The 22,917-nt window shown below is 41.2% G+C and overlaps 2 protein-coding genes across 2 annotated transcripts; one reads left to right on the top strand and one right to left on the bottom strand.

Moving 5' to 3' along the window:
- The first annotated feature begins 1,134 nt into the window (after positions 1-1,134).
- Positions 1,135-22,527, top strand: nol6 (nucleolar protein 6 (RNA-associated)). The gene is made up of 26 exons (XM_008288734.1): positions 1,135-1,256; positions 2,459-2,656; positions 2,874-2,990; positions 3,116-3,295; positions 3,418-3,586; positions 3,686-3,820; positions 3,986-4,149; positions 4,295-4,415; positions 4,550-4,608; positions 4,731-4,832; positions 4,933-5,048; positions 5,347-5,524; positions 6,010-6,132; positions 6,651-6,799; positions 9,854-9,929; positions 11,177-11,317; positions 11,528-11,645; positions 13,398-13,552; positions 14,435-14,598; positions 14,751-14,903; positions 15,018-15,115; positions 15,285-15,409; positions 20,718-20,807; positions 20,954-21,154; positions 21,848-21,949; positions 22,125-22,527. Exons 1-26 carry the CDS (start codon positions 1,215-1,217, stop codon positions 22,272-22,274), a joined length of 3,426 nt encoding a protein of 1,141 aa, XP_008286956.1. The 5' UTR covers positions 1,135-1,214; the 3' UTR covers positions 22,275-22,527.
- Positions 6,836-9,831, bottom strand: LOC103362386 (zinc finger BED domain-containing protein 4-like). The gene is made up of 2 exons (XM_008288722.1): positions 8,124-9,831; positions 6,836-7,997 (listed from the first exon to the last, which is right to left on the bottom strand). The coding sequence occupies exons 1-2, from the start codon at positions 9,621-9,623 to the stop codon at positions 7,449-7,451; spliced, it is 2,049 nt and encodes a 682-aa protein (XP_008286944.1). The 5' UTR covers positions 9,624-9,831; the 3' UTR covers positions 6,836-7,448.
- Positions 22,528-22,917: the final 390 nt, after the last annotated feature.

Here is a 22,917-nt window from a genome sequence, read left to right as displayed (position 1 = left end):
TTTAGAATCACCAGTTAACCTCAACATGTTTTTGGACTGTGTGGGAGGAAGCCGGAGAACCCGGAGAGAACCCACGCTGCACGGGGAGAACATGCAAACTCCCCGCAGAAAGATCCTGGTGTCCGTTTTAGTATTCTTTTTGTTTATTTGTTTTTAGTTTATTTACTATTCACTGACTGCTGTCTGTAAACAAAGTGCCCTGCAGGGACATTGCAGCTCAAAGATTGAATCTAATTACAATATGAGCAACAAGAAAGCTATTTGTTCAATCAATGTATCCCAGAAAACATAATTTAAGATAGCAGTGCCTTATATAAATACAACAACACTGTGAAGCAAGAAAATTGGACTATCTCATGAGAGTTTTTACTTTCAAGTATGTTTTGGTAAAAAAAAACAGAAAGACCTCTCTACAAACTGGCAACTCACCACATGCACAGAAATCTGCAGCGACTGCAAACATCTGCCATACATGTGTGGTAATTTGAAGAAGGGGGAAAAAAAACAACAAAACAGCTACGAACTGTCGAAATAAATGTATTACATTAATGTTTTTGTACTTGATATTAGAATAAATGTATTTACTGCATGGATATACGTTTGGGTTTGGAATCCAAGCTGTATCGTGCTGCATTCGATGGCAACTGGTAACTCGGATAAACCAAATGCCACTTGGAAAAATCTGAAAACGTCACCAGAAGTCAAATTTCCTACTCGATAACTTGGGTGAGGTTTCGTAACTTTGACTCTGACTTTGACATTCTGCAACATAGCATCTAACACAATAAACTGCAAGTAAATGTAGCTTTCCTAATTTTAATGAGTTTATAATTAAATATTTAAACATTAAACAACGTACCATTTGCGCCTTTTTCCACTTCTGTTTATTCAGCAAGTGAAGTAGAGGCCTGTTGATGAGCTTTGCGTTCATACTTCATGGTTATTTCCCCATGCACACTGAATGTAGCATCTCTAAAGCACCAATCGGGACACTTGCTCATGCAACCTACCTTGTTAAAAGCGAGGCGACAGTCGACCTGCAGTGAGCCAATCATCTTTCAGCGCCGCTTCCGCTGAACCAATCAGAGAAATATTTTGCTTGGTAGCAAGTTTGTCTCACCCATGGCACATGTGAGAGTGCAGGGACGGGAGAGCAGTGTTAACCATAACTTTCAAATTTTCGGATTTATAATCACACTGAAAGCAATTTAGCCATGAAGAAGAAGAAGCAGGTGGTTACAGAAGAGCCAGCAGAGGTAAGGCTAGCTCCATTTGTTGTGATTTTAGCTGCTAACTAGCTAGCTCCTGCTAAACAAGACAGTTTTACTGACTGGTACGCGGGTGATGCTCGCATGCTTTGCCTGCAATGTTGCATTTACATTGCTATTTTCAGATAGTGAAAGCTCATTTATTGTCAAAAAGATTGATATTTGGTGAAGGTTAAACATCAATACTTTTTAAACATCAACCTTTTAAATCGTTTAATTGTGTGGAGAAAAAACGTGGTTGAATCAACAATGTAGTATGGCTTATTTTTGATCATTAAAATTGTGTCAGTATTCTGTGCATATGCGTCATTAATACGCTGCAGTTTCAAGGTGGAAATGCTCAGGCATGGTGTTGTCTGTTTATTTCACTCATGATGTTTCTTATGAGATATATTAACACCATATAGACCTATTAACAAGGTCAAAAATTGTTAAGGTGTTCTTACATAGTTTTCTGAAAGGGATGTTTTTAAAATATAAAATTGTAACTGTTAGTGTTACTCGGGTGCTGCAGTTTGAAAAAACAAATCATATTTCATCTCAAAAATGTACAAAGGTCATTTTAATCAAATAATACCACTTTAAAATCTGCCAACAATTCATTATTTGGTGTGTTTGGACCACTGTATATGCAACACAGTATTCTAGGAATGTTGTATTTCTTCGTGTTAATTTTCTTAAGATATTCAGATATGAAAAACTCATGAGACTTACATTTTTTTTTAGAAAAGTTTTGCCTCAGTAATTTCAATACACTTTAGAAACAGACAGATATTTAGGTAATGGTTGAATCAGTATTGTTTCACCAACATTATTATAATATTTAATCAACTAAATTTACGCTGGCTTTTTAGATAATGGTTTAATTAGTATTAATTCGTGGTCGTCTAAGGTTTGGTTTCAATGTCGGACATCAACATAGATTCAGTGTTTCTGCCGGACGACATTTCTGTGTTGTTCCAATCATTTTTCTTTCATCTGTGATGATAATACTTTATAAATAATTATAGGAAACTAAATGTACGAGAGATACAGTCGGTAACACAAACACCAGAATTATCTCACAATTGTCACATTACTTTATGTGATGTTTAATGTTTATTCTGACTGCCTTCTACATCCTACCTAAAGATTATACTATTAGTGTAATGTTAAACGTTTAGTTAAACCTGCGGCTGTTGTTTTTACAGATGATTCCATCAGAGGAGGAAAATGAGGCTCCTATTAAAGCCAAAAGGAGCAAACCTGATGCTGGAGGGGAGGAGGAGGTGGTTTATCACCCGGTGAAGTTGTCCCGAAATGATCTGTACAGACCTCCCACAGCAGAGGAGCTAAACCAGCTGAAGGAGGCTGAAAGCCTGTTTCACTGCAGCCTCCTGAAAATGCAGGTAAGACCACAAACTTACTGACATGACTTGAATTTCCCCAAGGGGATGAGTGAAGTATGTATATGTGAGTCTGTCTATGATTCTGAAAGAAATGAGTGACAAGAGAAGATACAGGAATCTGGTTGCGTCTCTCCAGCCTGTGTTTCTCATGTAGACAATAACCACGTGAACTTTCACACACTCCTGCTAAATGTATACAATCTCTCACCAAAATCAGATGGAGGAGCTGCTGAAAGAAGTCGCCCTGAGTGAGCGCAGGAAACAGCAAATAGATTCCTTTGTTCAAACCGTCACCAAGCTGCTTCAGACTGTGCCGGATTCACCAGAGGTTGAGGTATGTAGTATTTTAACAGTAAAAAAAGCTTCAGGATAAACCATAGAGGTTCACCTCCAGGCATCCAGCTCTCTACAAATTCGCACATCTGTAACTGCAGTTGAACAGTCTCCTTGTGTTTTCAGGTCAGTGACTTGTCATGGCTGTCTAGTGCAGTTAAGGTCCCTTTTCTCCTGGTGCCCAAAATAACAAAGGGAAAGTTCCACATGGCCCCTCCAGCTTCCATTGATCTGATCGGGAGTTATCCACTGGGCATCTGCACCAAACCACATGTCATGGTGGACTTGGCTGTGACAATCCCAGCTGTAAGTCACCTGTCCTGTTTTTTTTTGTTTTTTTTTAAGCTTACTAAATGCAACATGTTGGTACAGATACAGGATTCTAAGAAACATGAATGTCTTCTGTCGGCTCATCTTTCTGTTATTAGGATGTTCTTCACCCAAAAGACGTTGTAAACCAGAGGTATCCAAGGAAAAGAGCTCTGTACCTGGCAGGCCTGGCCCAGCACCTCACATCATCTTCTGAAATCGGAACCATGCGTTATTCCTGTCTCCATGGCAACCGACTCCGACCCGTTCTGCTGCTGACCCCTCCGGGTATTTAGGTTTTAATTTATGGTCTATTGTACAAAATTAATACAAGATTTTAGTGTAATGATTGCGAGACAAGGTGTCCTGTGGTGTCCTTTCCTTCAGATAAAAACTCTTCGAGCTTCACTGTCCGTGTTCATGCCTGTCCACCTCCTGGGTTCTTCAAGCCCAGCCGCTTGCATCCCGAGAGGAATAACATCCGGACAGAGTGGTACACTGGACTGCAGACATCCCACTCTGGTAGGATTGTAGATTTGTATGCCTTGCTCTTCAACTATTATCCATCAGAGCTACCTAATCAACCTTTTGTCAGACATTTAGACAGAGTCCTTCTTCACATGTTCAACTGAAATGTCGGTTTCATTAAAACATATGTTCTTTTCTTGTTTGTTTGTTTTATTACAGAGATCAGCGAGCCTCCCACGCCGCACTACAATAGCTCTGTTCTGGGGGATTTACTGCCCAGGGCTCACCTCCAGTTTCTGTCTGCTGTCAGCTCCCAGTGCTCAGCTTTTGCTGACGGGGTTGCTTTGCTCAAAGTCTGGCTACGTCAAAGAGAACTCAACCAGGTAGGAAGCTTGGAGACGCTGCTTTGCTTGTTGCAAAGAGCTTGTTTCTTTCTGTTTAAATCTTTTTTTTTATTCTTCCCTGATTTTTTAAAAATTTTTTTTAATCTCACCTTACATCTGTATTACTCTCTCAATGTCTTATTAGGGTACAGGTTGCTTTAATGGCTTCCTGACTTCAATGCTGTTGGCTTACCTGCTGACTACTCACAGAATCAGTAACACCATGACAGCCTATCAGCTGCTTCGAAACAGCTTGAACTTCCTGGGTAAGAGAATTTCAGGCTACTTAGCCATTATTTTCTCATAGATGTAGGAATCTGATGTATGGTAGTTAAGCAGTAATTTGCCAAGAACTTTTTTGAAGATCTTGCAACTTACCCACCTCTCATCTGTCCTATAGCGTCTACAGACCTGACGGTGAATGGAATTAGCCTAGCAAGAGATCCTGATTCTACAGCTGTAAGTGGTCTACCTCAAATTTTAAAAAAAACAGTAAACTTATGCATGTAGTTTTTCAGACTTTTGTTTACCTCATAAATGATTCATTATTATCCCTGATTTTTTTTCTCTCATCCCTGTAGCCATCTCTTGCCGAGTTCCACAATGCTTTCCAGGTGGTGTTTGTCGACCCTTCAGGACATCTCAACATGTGCGCTGACATGACTGCTTGCACCTACAAACAGGTAGGTCATGTAAAACAGTAGTGTTTTTGAAGACCGTTTTTTTTCTGATGATATTATGCAACTGGTTTTGACCTTTTTTGAAAAAAAATTTGGTTCTCAGCTACAGCATGAGGCATCTGTGTCGATGCAGTTCTGGGACAACCCCACAGTGGATGGGTTCCACAGCCTCCTCATGACGCCCAAGCCCATGATAAGGACAAGCGACCACGTATTCCAGTATGTCTGCACCTATCAACTAATGCAACAGAACCTAATTAAATCTAATCCATCTTGTGCACTACATAAGCAGCTTAGTTTTGCACCTCCTCTTTAAAAAACTAAATTTTCCACTGTCTATGAAGTGTCGCCATAATAGAATCTGGGTAATGACGGTTTCCTTTCATGACACCTTCTCCTTTGACACATTGACTGTCACAGTGTTTAATGTCAGCTATAATGAAAGTACTGGGAAAAAGCGTCTTTCTCACGCTGAACATGTCGACTCTTCTGTTTTGTGCTTTTTATCTTTACTCAGGTTATGTGAGCTGGTGAAGCTTCAGTCCAGTTGTAAGAAATTGAATCTCCTCAGTGAGTTGATGGACCACAGTGGAAATTATGTCCACACTGCACTTCCTTTCATTCTGACACTGCTCCAGCGAGGACTGGACCAAAGGATTCACCTCCTCACCCACTCCCTGTCTCCTGATCCTGAGGTGAGATTTATTTACATTCACGTTTACTCAGCTGGCAGAACAAGCTCTTTTTAACAAATCCAGATGTAATCAGCACGAATAGTTCAGCTCTAACAGCACAAAAAAGCAATTATACATCACTGAACAAAGAACTTTTTGAAAACTCCTTCCAGATATTCAGATATTCCATTTGCAGTGCTGACATGCAGACAGGTTTTTGGCTCCAAATGTCAGTATCTGTATGCTGTTATCTCCTTTGTCTACATGATGCAAGTTTGTGCAATGGCACAGGTAGCTAAAATACAACCAGTACAAACCTAGCTGGCAGGACTACATGTTCACACATAAATGTACAGTTGTTATTCTGCCATATTGAGCAATTGTGTATTCAGGTAGACTGAGATATTTTTCTTGGCAATAAAAGAGGAAAACCCAGTTCTAAATGAAAAAAAGGTACCTGTGTGCGTGTGGACTACATCTAAATCATCCTTTTTGTTTCATCACAGTGGTCTGTGGAGTGTGAAGCCCCAAAGTACAAAGCTCAGCCTCCCCTCTCCTTCGGTTTACTCTTAAGGCCAGAGCTGGCAGCTTCTGTCCTAGAAAGAGGCCCACCAGCAGACAGCCCCAAGGTAACTTAACCGTCTCTCTACAATATACATTTAAAGCTTTACCCGTTTTACCTGTGAGATTGAAAAATTGAAAATTGTTTCACTTCATACTGCATGAGTGTAAAATCAATAGCATGCTACAAGCACAGAGCCCATTTGTTTTAGTACTGCATTCCTACTTAATGCAACTCTGCATTTACCATGTCATGTATTGTAAACACTAGAGAATTTTACACTTTGTGTGTAAATTCTTACCAAGGTTAAATTAAATTATTTTCTCATAATAAGAAAGAACTTTACTATTCTACTTTACTGTACATATTTTACCATAAGTATGGTTGTAAACATTTCTTACGAATATTGTCCTACTGCAGTAATCTCAACAAATATACCATTTATGACCATGTTTCACTCTTATTTTGATCATTAGCATGCAAAAGATATTAACCTGTTGTCTCATGGTCACAGTTTTTTGTTTGACAAACCTCTATCACTTATGTCACCACGCTCATGTACTCATGCTTTAATTGTCCTGGTAGGCAGCTGCGTTTCGTCAGCTGTGGGGCCCTCGCTCCGAGCTGCGTCGCTTCCAGGACGGTGCCATCACTGAAGCCGTGCTGTGGGATGGAGAGAGCATGTGCCAAAAGCGGCTGGTCCCCAAACAGATCATCACGCACCTACTGCAGCTGTATGTATTTTATTTTTGGCAGCGCTTACTGAGAGACACAACAGAAATGACATTAATACTGGTTTGAGTACAGTGATTAGTGTGGTAATTGAGTTACTAGTTGTATTGATAGTACAGTTATTCAGTATGTTATCAAGGTAATAGGAACAAACCAGTACATTTTCTTCTTTTTTCCCCCGATACAGTTAGCCTCTTCCTCTCGATGCTTGGATCAGTCTGACACACGATGTTGAATGTGTAATTATATGTTTACTTAAATATGACTGACATTGTTTTCCCACTTCCCACTGCTTAATGCCCTGCGTGTCAGCCATCATGTTGACTTGATGAGACAGATCGCTCTGTTTTATCACTCAGAACTACATTTGGATGTGGTTACATGTTTGACTACAGCTCAGCTTACAACAACTGTTGAGGGAAGATGTTGAAGCTTTTTGTTGATGGAATACATTTTAGTTCATAGCACTGTTATCACCAGCAAATAGTACATACCGAAAGAGAAGAGTGGCTGCTGCATTAATGTTTGTCTCTCCATCCTCCTTGACCTCTTTGACCCACCACCCATGGTTCCCCACCGCCCTACAGTAACCTTGTTCTGTTGTTGATATAGGAAGCCAGTGTGCATCTTTACCCTGTAAGGTCATGCAAGTTATGGATTTCTGTTTACAAAGATCATCATGTCAACGTGCTCTGGGCTCAATCTCGTACGCATTGTTGCAAACGTTTGTCCAGCTTCCGACAATAAAGATGGTAGCGATACTCCAGGTACACACAAATAGTGTCTTGCCAGAGTGGCCAGTTTGGGGAATCTTGGTCCATTTACCCGCCACCAGTCAAGAGGGTTTATGTCCAGCGAGGGAGCAATGTCTCTCAAGTAGTAGTCTACCTGAGCCTCGGAGTCTGTGGCATAGGAGGAACTGTAGTTGTCTCCAAGGAGCAACACCATGGTGTTTTTGGTGTCACTTCTCATTTGAGAGGGCATAGCCACCTGGCTAATATCAGGCGTGATCAGGGTCTCCTGCTGCTCATCCTTCGTGCCCACAGTAGTCGTTATTACATCTAATTTTGAAACCAGTTCATGCAGTTTAACTTTTGCAGCCAGTCTCCCAGTTGGCGTCAGGAAGCTGAGGTGTTTGTGGCGAGGGTCCAACATAGAGGCGACCAGGGCTGGTTTTGAAGCTAATTCATTCGAGTCAACCTGCAGAGAGAGGAATGAAATGACACTGATGTAGTTATGTAAAAGGAATGGGGACTGTTTATCCTAATCCACATCAATGTATTTCAGTCAAGGCCAAACTGAAAGTCAGCATTAACTCATGCTTACCTCCATGTGATTTCGAAGTGACTTCTGAACTTTCAGCTTGAACTCTGAGACTTGTTCAACATCATTTTCTTTTGGCACAAGGTGAGTCTGAATGAGGCTGAACGTGATTGGGTAGATGTTTGAGATGGAGACCTCTGTTTCAGCAGATATGACTGTTGTTGCCCATTTCAGTGTCGCCAACACAGGTGTGAAATTCTCAATTATTTGCCAGCAGTCATCTTCAATCTCAAGAGTCTGCGCTTGATGTCTGTTGGTGATGGTTCGATCAGAGAGAACAGCTTTTATTGCCCACCGCTGCTCAAGCAGCCGTTCAAACATGTCGCAGATAGTGTCCCATCTGGTCTTGCTCGACTGTATGAGCTTGTGCTGCGGCAGGCACATCTGGACTTGCTTCTGCTCCAAAGCTTCACTCGCCAGCAAGTTGTGATTGAAGTGCCTCACGAGTTTCCCTGCTGCAACGATGATGCGGACGAGATCTTCACTCAGGCCATCACTGACTGCCAGCTGCAGCGTAGTGGCAAAGCAAGTGGCATAGTCCCAGGTGACGCGGGCACACGCTTGGGCCGACAAGATGTTCTGTGTGTTGTTATGAATGCATGCAGTCACTTTCCCAGCAATACCCCAGGCCTGCACGGTGCTGAGAAGCCGCTCGGTGACGTTGTCTGTAGTTGTGTGACCCTCTGACGAAAGCCTGTGTGTCTGCAGCACAGCTGACCTCCCCTGCCAGTCTTCTGTTATGAATGAACAGGAAACTGTAATGTACCTCTGAAATGGGAGCGCTGTCCAGAAATCTGCAGTGAGAGCTACTTTCTCCACTTTACCCAGCTGCACCACCAGCTCCTCCACCTTATCATGGAAGTGGCCTTCAATAATGCGTGTTATATCTCCAGTAGATGGCATTTTATAATTATGCACAGTGTACGCAAGTAGCTCACGAAAACCATCACCATTGACCATGCTGATGGGAAGCATGTCCTTTTCTATCATTCTGGAGATGAGTTCAGTCACCTCTGCGTGTGTCGCCAGCGACACGCCGTCGTTAGGTATGGTGTCCGGGTGCTTGTTTTTGATGTGGTACATCATGCTGGTGGTGCTGCTCCTGTACTTCAGTTTGGTGTCGCACATCGTGCAATGAACCTCGTCGTCCACTTTGATGAAAATATCCCAGACTGAGCTCCGCTTCAGGCGTTTCCTCTCCCCGTAGTCCCGCTCAGGAGGGGTGGCAGTCATGTTTATGTTGGGTGACATGATGGCAACCTGCATGATGTCTGAATTAGACGTGCTCTCGTCCTCCAGACACTGGACGTTACAGATCACCGGCTTCTCGTCCTCGTCCAGAGGCGCGTTGGACGGATGGTGTCTGCTCATGTGGTTCATCATGGAGCTGGTGGCTCCTCCGCAGTACTTCAGAGTAGCGTCACATTTCATGCAGCGGACGAAGTTGCCCACTTGTTCAAAGCAGTCCCACACAGAGCTCCGTCTCCTCCCAGTGCGCTTCATGCTGCGTGCCGCTGGCGGATCCGAAGGTGGTTCACGTTAGCGAGCTAGCAGGCTAGCACATGCTAGCGCCGACCGTTATTGGGAAGAACAGAACCGGGGTTTTGGGTTAATAATAAGAAGGTTGAGGTTTGTTTTACTTCGGCATCTGCCAAAACAGAAAACGCCAGTGAGGTAACTGCAGGTATGGGTTTGAGGAAGGTGTTAAAATATAATAACTCATTGTCCACCAGGCATGCAGACATCCCCGAGTCCTGTGTGCGCTACGTCGGGGCGATGGTGGATGACGTCATCAAAAGTGGAAGTGAGGTAAATGGTTGATTGAATTTATTTTGCATCAGATCTAAAATAACCTCGATGAGTCACCTAACACAGGAAGAGAACAGTTTTACTTTTGTTGATTCATATTCTTGTATTAAAACCCTGTATATTCTCTGTTTAACTTTGAACAGTATTCAGTTTTTTCTTTTGGGGGGTTGTAATGATGTTGGAGAAGACCTTTAGGTATTGGTGTAAGGAAATGATCTTATGTTCTCATTGAATTCAGTGTTGCAACGTTTATATCAGGGCTGCACAGTACTTTTGTTTTTCCATCATTTGTACATATGTATTGTACATAAATACAAATCTGTTGTTAGAGTTTGATAGGGGTTTTTTTTTGTAAACAGTGACATCCCAAAATATTCTTTGATAAATTACAGGAAGGTATTGAAAAAATATTTATTTTATTGTGATTTAAAAAAAAAAAAAACAGCAGAACGTTTTACCACATGACTTGAATAACTGTTTGGAAAGAATTAAAGGATGGTTGAGGATGATTTAGTTGAAACGAGCATCTGTGCAGAAAATTTTTAAAAACAACTTGAGTGCGATGAGGGCAAGACAATTGGAGCCTTTCTCATATGGTGTAACATTGGTAAAAACATCCAAAATAGAACTGAAGAAGCCTCTCAGATGAGAGGTAAAATGTCTTGAAGAAATCTTAAAGAGAAAGCCAGTTGCTTTTTACTGAAGCCCTTCAGATTATCATGAAGTGGGTGATTGAGAATCTACACAGACATCCAAAATAGACTTTTGCTTTGGATGACATTCAACTTTGTACTTATCATGCAAAGATTTGTGGTGCCAATTTAAATGGTCAAACAAATGAATCATGCTGCTTTGTGTAGGAGAAACGATTGCACTGCCAACAGAGCACCTGTTTTTGATCAAGGTCATCCTTTCTGCTGCTGAAATATGACATACAGCTGACTGGGACTGTAGGCTTATGGAGTATTTTGATCAATATTGATATATTGACTGTATAATGTATTAGATTTAATTTACTGTACTTCACGTCACACTTCCTACGATGTGACCAATCCACACATTATGATGTAGATACTGAAACAATATGTCGTGCAGCCGTACTTTATATTATCACTAGTTGTTAAAAGCAGTAGTACACCCCACCAGAAGAGGGTGTCAGAGTCACTGTTTGAACATTATATATACTCCATAATGATGTTTACACACAGCATTCCTTTAACTCGTATTTATTTTATTTTGCCCTTCAGGTGCCCAGTACTGGGGAGGAGGAGAGTTTAGTGGTGGTTCAGTCCTACGATGACCTGAGCAGAAAACTGTGGAGGCTGGAAGGTCTGCCTCTGTCCGTCACAGCTGTGCAGGGAGCCCACCCTGCACTCAGATACACTCAGGTAAAGGTTCTTGTTGTGAACAGGGAACTGCTCTCATTAATGCAATGATAAGTACCACTAGTGAAATTCTAGTAATTCAGCACAATTTTAAACACAACTGTAATCCAACTCCAGCTCAGTGAGCTTTTGTTAAGTTGCTGGTAACTGCTTTGATATAAAATTGTGACTTTGACTTCATGGCTGTTCTAAGATTTCATCGATGCCTTGCAGGTCTTTCCCCCTCAGCCTCTGAAGACGGATTACTCCTTTTTTGACAAAGAAAAGACCTGCAGATCATTGGTGCCGAAGGAAGACAAGCCATGCCCTGCGTATATCACCCCCATCACAGGTTAGTGCTTCGTCCAACACAATAAAGAGTTTGTTAATTCTTCTTTGTTGTAATAAAAAAACTGCATGTAGATATATTCCTGTTAATGGGTGCCATCGATCGTGTGTTATGTAGGAATTTTTAATCACTGAAACATACAGTGGCATGCAAAAGTTTGGGTACCCCTGGTCAAAATGTCTGTTAATGTGAATAATTAAGCTGAAAAAATGAAAGCAACGCCCTGCAAAAGAATGGGAACCCCAGGAGATAACTTTGACAAGGTATCAGACCTTAATTAGCCTGATAGGGTCATGGCTTATTCACAATCATCATTAGGAAAGACCAGGAGATGCACGTTTCAAAGCTTTATAAATACCCAGACTCCTCTAACCATGTCCCAACAATCAGCAGCCATGGGTTCCTCTGAGCAGTTGCCTTGAACTCTGAAACTGAAAATGATTGACGCCCACAAAGCAGGAGAAGGCTATGAAAACATAGCAAAGCATTTTCAGTTACGGATTTCCTCAGTTAGGAATGTAATTAAGAAATGGCAGTTAACCGGAACAGTGGAGGTCAAGATAAGGTCTGGAAGACCAAGAAAAATATCAGAGAGACCTGCTCGTAGGATTGCTAGGAAAGCAAGTTAGAACCTCTGTTTGACTGCAAGAGACCTCTATGAAGATTTGGCAGACACTGGAGTTGTGGTACACTGTTCAACTGTTCAGTGACACCTGCACAAATATGGCCTTCATGGAAGAGTCATCAGAGGAAAACGTCTCCTGCGTCCTCACCACAAAATTCAACATCTGAATTTTGCAAAACAACATTTAGACAAGCCTGATGCATTTTGGAAGCAAGTCCTGTGGACTGATGATTTGGCCGGAATGAGCAAAAGTATGTTTGGAGAACAAAGGGTACTGAATTTCATAAAAAGAACACCTGTCCAGCTGTTAAGCTGGATCGATCATGCTTTGGGCCTGTGTTGCAGCCAGTGGCATGGGGAACATTTTACGGGTAAAGGGAAGAATGGATTCAATTAAACAAATTCTGGAAGCAAACTTAACACCATCTGTGAAAAAGCTGAAGTTGAAAAGAGGATGGCTTCTGCAGATGGATAATGATCCTAAACACACCTCAAAATCCATGATGGACTACCTCAAGAGGCGTAGGCTGAAGGCCCTCACTGTCTCCTGACCTAATCATCATTGAAAGTCTATGGATAGACCTCATAAGAGCAGTGCAAGAAAGCCCAGGAATCTCACAGAACTGGAAGACTTTTGTAAGGAAGAATGGGCAAAAAGAATTGAGAGACTCTTGGCTGGCTCCAAGAAGTACAAGCTGTGATACTAGCCAAAGGGGTGCAACTGGGTATTAACTATGCAGGGTGCCCAAACTTTTGCTGCAGCCCTTTTCCGTTTGTCGTTATTTTGAAAACATAAAAGATGAAAATAAAAAATGATTTTGTTTAAATGTAAAGAGAATGTGTCATCCATAACTTCATACCTTTTGGAGATCACTTCATCTTCCACTTGCTTAATTGTTCACATTAACAGGAATTTTAACCGGGGGTGCCCAAACTTTTGCATGCCACTGTAACTTTGCTTTATTTGCCTTTTTCCTTGGATGACCACTTGTGTGGTCTCTGTGTCTCTTTCATCTGGGACAACACACGTGCAAAATTAAATAATCACTGAGTTTAAAATTGCAGCCACTTGACCACATAAAGCGAGACAAACTTATTATACTAATGTATCGGTAACCTTGTTTCTGCAGTAATTTGTCACATGGAGGGAAGCGGAAAGTGGCCTCACGACCGCCTCGCAATCCGCCACATCCGAGCTGCCTTCCACATCCAACTGGGAGAATTACTCAGGAAGCACCATAAATATACATGCAGACCCTGTCCAACGCATTTGGATGTCTGGAAGGTATGTTTTTAAACTAAAGATCATTTTATAATTGGAATGTAAATATAAGTTTAAGGTGTGTCCAGGAAAGTTGGTGGCATTATTTTGTGATATTGTTATATCCATCCATCCATTATCTGTACACTGCTTAATCCTCATTAGGGTCGCGGGGGGGCTGGAGCCTATCTCAGCTGACTTAGATATCATTATATTAATATTGATATTATTGTCCATTTTATTTATATGGTGCTAAATTTTAAGATATGTAATCTCGAGGCACCTAATGTAGTACGTTCAATACCTAAAGTGATGCAGAGAAAAACCCAACAATTCCCCCAAGAGCAAGCTCTTGGCAACAATGGGGAGGAAAAACTGTCTTTGATCTAGAAGGAACATCAGACAGAACAGGGCTCGGGTTGGGTGAGAAGAGAGCAGAGAGGAAAAAGATAAAGTAAAGAGTATGAAGTGAGATAGTTGCGTAGTAGTGCCTGCACAGAGAGGACAGAGAGAAAAAAAGGAAAACTATGGAAGAGAGAAGATACAAAGGTAATGATGGGTAATTGTGTCCTAAAAATGCACAGAGAGTGAAAGAGAAGAGATGTGAGGTGCTCAGTGCATCATAGGAGGTCAAGGCTGGTAGCAGCAAAACTAAGGGTTGCCTCACAGGTCACCTGAGCCAGCTCTAACTATAGGCTTTATCAAAGAAGAAAGTAAAGAGGGTGTCTGCCTCCTGAACCCAAATTGAGTGCTCATTCCACTGTAGAGGTGGCTGACGGCTTTAGGAACCATAATTACTGCACTCTGAAAGAAGAGTTCTGTTGGAATAATAGCTTGCTCTGAGGCCTTTATGATATCATTGAACTCGGTCATTAAGATTTTGTACTTCTCTGCCTTTGTTTCCAGGACGGCTTGGCATTCCGAATCCAGGTGGCCTACCATCGCGAGCCTCAGGTGCTGAGGGAAAGTGTAAATCCCGATGGACTATTGGTTGTAAGGGACAATGAGGAGGCTCAGGCTCTGGAGATGGCTACTGTTCACAAGCCTCTACTCACCAGCACATTACATGGGTAATTAATTCATGTTTTCTATTTCAACCTTTAAATGTTTTGCTTATATGTTTTATTTTCTCTGACCAGCTTATCTCTTAGTTTCACCTTGTTTTTGTATCATTTTTTTTCCTCATTGCTCAATCTTACACATTGCATCTTGTTTTCGATAGGCTCCAGCAGCAGCACCCATGCTTCGGGGCAGTGTGTCGCCTGGCTAAGCGCTGGCTGGGGGCTCAGCTCTTCAGTGACGACATCACAGAGGACACAGCAGACCTTCTGGTGGCGTCGCTTTTCCTGCAGCCTGCACCATTTACGCCTCCTGGGTAACCACAGCTTCTTCGCCTTTATCATGTGTTCCCATTTGTGGAGGGTCTATTTCCCCCCAGACCTCTGTTTGTTCAGTAGGTCATGTGAATGAATTTGTCTTTCTTCCTCAGTTCTCCTCAGGTGGGCTTCCTGCGTTTCCTTCATCTGCTCTCCTCCTTTGACTGGAGGAACAACCCGCTGGTAGTCAACCTCAACAACCAGCTCACAGGCAAGTACTCTCACACACACACACACACACCTTTTTCCTCAAAATGATACAAACAAATCCCTCCTGACCTCCTTTTATTTACACACCCGACATACTTTCACATCCTGCCCGTATTCGTCGCTGTTCCAACGCCAACGACAATTGTTGTTCACCTCTCTGTCACGTGTAGCTGCTGACTACACAGAGATCAAGAACAGCTTCATGGCCTCCAGGGAGTCTCTGCCCGTCATGTTTATAGCTACGCCTAAAGACACAAAACTGTCTATGTGGACCAGACGAGCACCTTCTGTACAGGTCAGTGGACACACCAGTGCAACACGTACACAAACAACCCATTTAATAGATTTAGTACTCAATACTGGATTTTTAAAAAAAACGATGAAATATTACATTTGGTCAGTAAACATGAAAAAGATAAAACGTATTACCTTGTCAACTTTGACATGAAATACATCACAAGCTTTAAGGTTTCAGACATGTGAAAGGACAAAGAAAATCATAAACAGCGGTGTAGAAAAGAGTTGCACGTTCTCGGCAGGGAGCAGTCACACAGTTTTCCGATCCTGGAACCTTTTCTTAGTGCACACTGGTCTCCTGGATCACACTGAAAAGATAATAAATCCTGTTTAAGTAGGTATTGACTAATGATTTACTCATCATAAATGAATAATGAATGCTTCAGAACAAAGCGAATACATGGCACTCGAAAGATGCTGCAAAAGCTGAGATAATTCCAGAGGGACTTAGTTGTTTTGTTTTTTTACATACCACAGGCAGAAAGCCGTGCTTTTTTCTTAGAGCTGGAAATGGATAGTTCTGAAGTCTCTCCAAAACCTCGTGTAAATCATTGATCTGAAAAAAGCAGAATGTATCAGTGTGGCAAACATGAAATTAGTGATAAACAGCATTCCAAAGAGTTTTTATCTGAGCAGAATGTTCACATCAATAATTACATCAACAACTTAAAAACTGTGTGGAAGCACGACTGATGGTTTTAGGCAACCATCACACGAAGAAGCTCACCAGTTGCTTTTCGTTGCCGTCCTCTGTTGTAGTGAAATAAGGTAAATATTTTCTCTTGTATTCCTCTGTTTCGATTTGGCCATAGCTGCAAAAAAATCCAGTGGCATATAGTAGCGAGCAGAAAAGGTACACACACCAGTTTCCCATGGTGCGCAGCTGACCCAGATAAGTTTCCTGTGCTTGTCCACCTCACTCCCCCTGCAAGTCCAACTTTAACGGAGATACTCCCCCAGCATCCTCATTTATACCAGCCGTGGAGAGCAGGAACTTTGTGCTCTGTGACGTCCTGATGGAGACGTCATTATGGCCTTAATTCACCCGGCTACATCACAATGTACAGGAGCATTTCCGTCTGACCTTATATGGCGGTTTAGATTGTACATCCGTGCCTTGTCGAAGTAGTGCATGCATTCTTGAGACTTGAAACTAAAAATGAATTTCGAAACAAATGGGTAAATGAATGATGCTGATTCACAGTGTTGTTTGTAGATGTTTCAGTTCCTCCAAGTGACCACTAGAGAGCAGATTGTGATGGAATTAATCAGCTGACAGAATGACTATTTACAGGGCCCTTTTTTTTTGTTGTGTTTTATGGTTATTTTAAACTTGGAGGTGGGAAATAAAAGCCGTTAAGATATTAAGACGTTTACTTTTCCCCCAATTTCTCAAGCCCGAGAATGAGTCTAACCAGAGTATGAATTGGACCCAGGTGCTATGTAACACCCGAGCCTTGTCCAGCTCTGTGATTGACAGTTCCAGCTTTCAACCACAGATGTGTTATTCCAGAAGGAGGCGGGAACAGCAGCTGCTCTTTGGTGTTCAGAGTATAACAGCCCGTTAAGAACAGTCCTAAAGCCAGGGGTTTAAATGTACCATCTTTGCAGTACTTTGGCCTGAAAAGCTGTCACTGTGGGGACATGTGACACTGGTGTTGGTTTGCTGAGAAGGAACACATTATGGGACCTTTTAATTTCCTTCTAATTATACAAGATCCTTTCCATCAAGAAATACCTACTTAACCACGGTTTTAGAAATGTTAATTAGTCTTAAAGAGCCTGTATTATCATTTTGTGGTTGTGGTTTTCCCCTTTCTTTTAGAGTGTTGTATAACTTTTTTTGTGCATGTAAAAAATCTGCAAACTTGCAAAGCCCTGAAGTCTGTGCCAAGGGAGTTATGTCCTCCCACAGAAAACACTGCTCCTTACCTGTCTAAAGCACCTTGTTTGAAGTCCAGAGGGGTGTACTATAAAGCAAGATTAATGGATTTGCGAGATAAGTTGAGACTTAAATTCAGAGTTTCCAAATCCACGAAGTTGGTTCTCTTTAAACCTGGTTTGATCACTATGGTAACTGAGGCTGCACACCTAACCTGCTCGGCAGGTTCTGTTCAGAGTTTGGGATTTAAATGGCTTTTAAGGAGCACCACCCTTTCACCACTTCTTTTCCAGGTAATATTCTCTCTGATTAGTAAGATTCCCAGCTGAGGGAATATGTTATATCTGCAAACCTGTTTTGCAACACATTAGTAATGCCACTGCATAAAGCCATGCAATTTTAATGGGCAAACTGTGTACTCCGTGTTGCCATGACAGCCTACGTGGATTCAGTTGGTGATGCAGAATGTGTGTAAATATGTTTTAATGCCTGGTCCTGGTTTGCTGCCAAGTCCATTTTACACTGCTGGTTTTGCAACTGTTACAACACAAATGAGAAAATGTATTAGTCTGTCAGTATTTATCACAGAATATTCAGTCAGTAACAACAATACCAATATTTAATTTCATACGAAAGTGATGATGACATATCCATGATTATGCAAGTTCTAATGTGCTTTGTTAGAAGTAAGCAGCAGTGAGAGTACACTGAGCAGTAAAATATTATTAACTTGCATGATAAACGATTTGCTACCAGCATTGTCTTCCTGCATCGTTTGCAGTAAAATATTTTTTTGTATTTTTCAGAACTGTCTTTTATAACAAGCTTTTCCTCTTGACTCATGCCATCAGTCACTTATGGGCGGAAAAGTCAAATGATGCATCATTCGCCACCTTTTTATGTGAATGTGCACAAAGCCTGATGAAGAAAACCTAGTTTAAACAAAGATGACCACCTGTCCTGATACCCATCATGAGTTGGAGAAGTTATGTCAAGCCAGCTAACGCAAAGATAGTCTATCTGTTTCCACCTTGGTTTGTAGCGCACACCTCAGGCTTTTTTCTCTTGCTTACATCAGCATGTAACACTTTTACATAATGTCTACCTCATGACTAACATGAGAGCTTCTTCACAGTCCACTATTCTTTTCCTACTAGAGCAGCTTCTGAAAGAACTACCTCACTTTTGTTGGGATGGGGTCCTTAAAGTGACATTAGCTAAAACAGCATTTCTGACAGATGGTGAGAAGATTCTGTCTTTTGGGTCTTTTGCTTTTTTTTTTTTTTTTTACATTGAATCATGTAAACATATTCGAGTAGACCCCAAGTAATACAATTCTAAGCCTTTGAATGTGCAGAATGTGGGCTCTGTAAAGATAGGATTTATCACTAAACTAAAAGGAGGGTTCAGGTTAGTTTGAATGTAACTACATTTGCCTGATGATAGGGTTAGAACCTGGTTCATTTGGCTGATAGTAGTCAAAAAACAAAACAACTAAAGTGTTGGGTATAAAGATTTTTATCTGTTTCATGAGGCAGGTGCACAGGACAGGAACAAGCCTATCATTGATAATGCCTATTTAGGATGGCTCTTTGTGCATTTTCCTAATGAATGTCTGGCACTGAAATGTTGCTTAGAAATGTATTTTTGTGAGTTAGACCATATGCAGAAATAGTTTAAAACTTTTAGATAAAGAGTGTTCATCCTTGTGCCAACACACTGAAACAAATGGGTTTCAAGAAAGCCTTTAAATAGGAATTAAGTGCCTTTAATAGAAGTGTTAAAGTAAACAAAAGACTGGAATTAGCACGAGCATAATGGTACAACTGCAACGATAACATGGTGTATTTTAAAAAAGCAAATGGTGCATGTTCAAAGGGTTATTTTGGATTTTTTTAATGATAAACTGTAGAAAACAGTGTTTCCACAGATAAGCTGAAAGATATGCATTAAGCAGCTCCTTGTAATTCTTCTTCAACAATTGCTGGATATTGCTCTGGATGCTGAAATGTTGTTTTTGCCTTTTCATGTCTGCAACTGATCATATTTTCAGGAAACTGGTTATATTCCAGTGGTAATTATTACAACTGCAGTTGAAACCAGAAGTTTACATACACTGTATAAAAAGACACATAATGTTTTTGTTTTTTTTTTTCCTCACTGTCTGATATTAAATGTGACTAAACTTTTCCTGTTTTCGGTCAGTTAGGATTACCAAGATTATTTATATCTGCTAAACACCAGACTAATGAGATAATTTTTCTTACTTTCCTCAAAGTCAGAAGTTTACATAAATTTCCTAAGTATTTGGTAGCATTGCCTTTAAACTGTATGACTTGGGTCAAATGTTTTGGGTTTCCTTCCACAAGCTTCTCTCAGTAGTTTGATAGAATTTTAACCCATTCCTCCTGACAGCACTGGTGGAACTGAGTCAGGTTTGTTGGTCGTCTTGCCTTTCAGCTCTGCCCACAAATTTTCTACAGGATTGAGATCAGGGCTTTGTGATGGCCACTCCAAAACATTGACTTTGTTGTCCTGAAGCTGCTTTATAACTAGTTTGGTGGTATGCTGAGGGTCATTGTCCATTTGGAAGACCTATTTGCACCAAAGCTTTAACTTCCTGGCTGATGTCTTGACATGTTGCTTCAACATTTCCACATAATTTTCTTCCCACATGATTCCATCTATTTTGTGAAGTGCGTCATTCCCTCCTGCAGCAAAACACCTCCACAACATGATGCTGCCACCTCCGTACTTCACAGTTGGGATGGTGTTGTCAGGCTTGCGATCTTCCCCCTTTTACCTCCAAATATAACGATGGCCATTATGGCCAAACGGTTTAATTTTAGTTTCATATAATTGTTTGAACAGATGAACAAGGAACCTTCAGGCATCTGGAGATTGTACCCAACGATGAACCAGACTTGTGGAGGTCCACAATTATCTTCCTGATATCTTGACTGATTTCTTTAGATTTTCCCATGTTGTCACAAAAGGAAGCAGTGTGTTTGAGGTGTGCCTCTAATTAACTCAAATGCTGTCAATTAATCTTTCAAAAGGTTCCAAAGCCATGGCATTGTCATCTGGGCTTTCCCAAATAGTTTGAAGGCATAGTAATCTTAGTGTATGTAAACGTCTGACTTTGAAGAAAGTAATAAAAAAATGCCTAAACAATTCTCTCTCCCATCATTCCTGCATTTAGCAAATAGAAGTAATTTTGGTAATCCTAACTGACCTAAAACAGGAAAAGTTTAGACAGTGAGAAAACAAAAAAGGTCATGTGTTTTTTGTTTTTTAATGAAGTGTATGTAATTCTGGTATTCTGGTTTTTAACTGTATATCCCTGATCTTTATATTACTTGTCAGAATGTTTTCAGTAGAAATGTTTCAAAATGTCCAAAATGACCTTTGCATGTGTGTTCAGATGCTGCAGCGTGTGATGACGGTGGCTGCAGAGAGTCTTAAGGTCCTGGAACAACAGCTGATGGACGGCAGCCAGCTCCAAGATGTCAAGGTTGGTTTAAAAAAAAAAAAAAAAAAAAGTGATTGAAAGCTCATATTTATTCACCGCTCCGATTATTTCCCAGGAATACTCTACTGTTAAAAGGAATTATGATTCAGTATTTCAGCGTTTTCATGCGCTTATCTCTGTTTGCTTAGGTGGCCATGCGTCCTCCTCTGGAAGTCTACGATGTAGTGATTCACCTGAACCCAAAGCAGGTTCCTCTGCTCAGCCAGGCCGTAGATCCTCCTGCCGTCACCTTCAGCAGAGGCGTCACGACCGGCAGTGCGACCCAGTCTGGAGGATCCCTGCCAGTCATCGACTACAACCCTGTGTCCCTCTACCTGGCAGAGCTAAGGGTGAGTCTATCTGTCAGAGATGCACTACGTGTGAAAAGGAAGGTGCGATGTTAATAACACCTTGTTGACACACGATGTGAGGAAAGCGATGAAACATAGTTTACCCACGCAAGTTGCAGCTGGAATGAGAAGCACACAGTGAAACTCGGCTGGAGTTGCCGTTTTCACAAGGTAACTACACCCAAGTGTCATCTTTATTCATGTAGATTTCTTAGAAATCGCGTGAACCTCTCTCTGAACTATTCTGCTTCAGAATTTATACTGTCTATGCTCCTCACTTTTACACTCTTCTGCAAGTGGCTCATATATTTGCAGATACTTCTCAGCCAGGGCCTTGACTTGCTATTAAACAATCTTGGCAAAAATATTTGACTTCTGTCTTTGTCTTTCTCCTCGTTCTCCCTTCTCTTCTTTCTCCAAACAGTCTCTTTTTGTGCACTGTGTGAACAAATCTACATCCCCTAATTAACGATGAGTCAAAGCAGTCAGACCAGCTGATTACTTAGCTAACTTTTCAAACAGAAGCTATTAAGTGTAGCAACTTGTGGAAGAAATTAACTTAATTAGCCAGTATGGGTATTAGATGTCATCCTTAGAAAGTAGCTGCTTTGCTTTAAAAATTTCCACTCATGCCATTTTATGTAACAGGCTTTGCTTTTGGCTTCTGGCTCACCTAACTTTATTTATTTCCAGGAGGCGTTTGGAGACCTGGCCCTCTTCTTCTGTGATCCTTATGGCGGAACAGTGATCACAGTTTTATGGAAGCCAAAGGCCTTCGTGCCAGTTCCCTTTAAGGTGAGGGAAAAGTCTTCTATTTAAAAGTATGAATATAAAAGAAGAGTCCTTTGAACTGCTAAATGCTTGCTTTGCGATAAGTCTTAGGTCACATGTTTCTCCTTCACCTCCATCCTGCTCATATTCACTCGCCAATGCTCACCTCTTACCTTGTGTCTCTTACATCACACATCAGACATCGCAGGTGTCTGCTCGGAGCGTGGAAGTGACTGGAGATGAAGCGAGTACCGTTCCCAATGTTGAAGCAGTACTGGAGGACTTCCGGACCATGGGGAAGGGCTTGGTGAAATCAGTGGAAGCCAGAACTGAAAAATGGGCATTTTAAACACAGCACAGATGGACACTCACACTCACCACTTTTACCACATCCATGCTTTTTAGGATTTGACATTTTCACCAGAGAAGGTATTGTAATACCTTAATTTTGAACAGAAAAACAAAAACATGACTGAATTTTGGGCGTCTTGCTGACAATATTATGTTTTTGGTAATAATGCTGTTAAAGACCAGCTACATGTTTGTCTTGGTGAGTCTGTATCAAGTCTAATAAATGCCTTTCTACTCTTTGATTTAAATCTCATTCTTGTCATGTGTCTGTCTGTGGATGAGATGATTTACTACATTTTTATTTCTACTTATATTTCAAGTTTGGTAATGCGTGTTCATCTATGTTTGCAGAAGAGAAGAGAAGAGCTGAAATGATTAGCTGACTAACTGATTAATCATAGCACTGGGAGATTGTAATAAGCCGTTTTTGTCTCACTGACCTGATGATTAATCGAGAAAGTCAGGTTGGTAATGATTAGTAATAATCAAATCAGCACTAAGTTGCAGCTTTATGTTAAGTGTGTCTAAGTACTCTATGTGTGCCCATTTACCTTTGACCTGGTGCCTGTTCTTTTTCACTGCTACTAATGCAAAGCACAGTGTTAGAACAAGCTTTTGGAACCAAAAACCACAGGGAAGTG

The sequence above is a fragment of the Stegastes partitus genome, unplaced genomic scaffold, assembly GCF_000690725.1.
Source record: "Stegastes partitus isolate 25-593 unplaced genomic scaffold, Stegastes_partitus-1.0.2 Scaffold13, whole genome shotgun sequence".
Lineage (NCBI taxonomy): Eukaryota > Metazoa > Chordata > Actinopteri > Pomacentridae > Stegastes > Stegastes partitus.
This window is presented reverse-complemented; position numbering and strand designations above follow the sequence as displayed.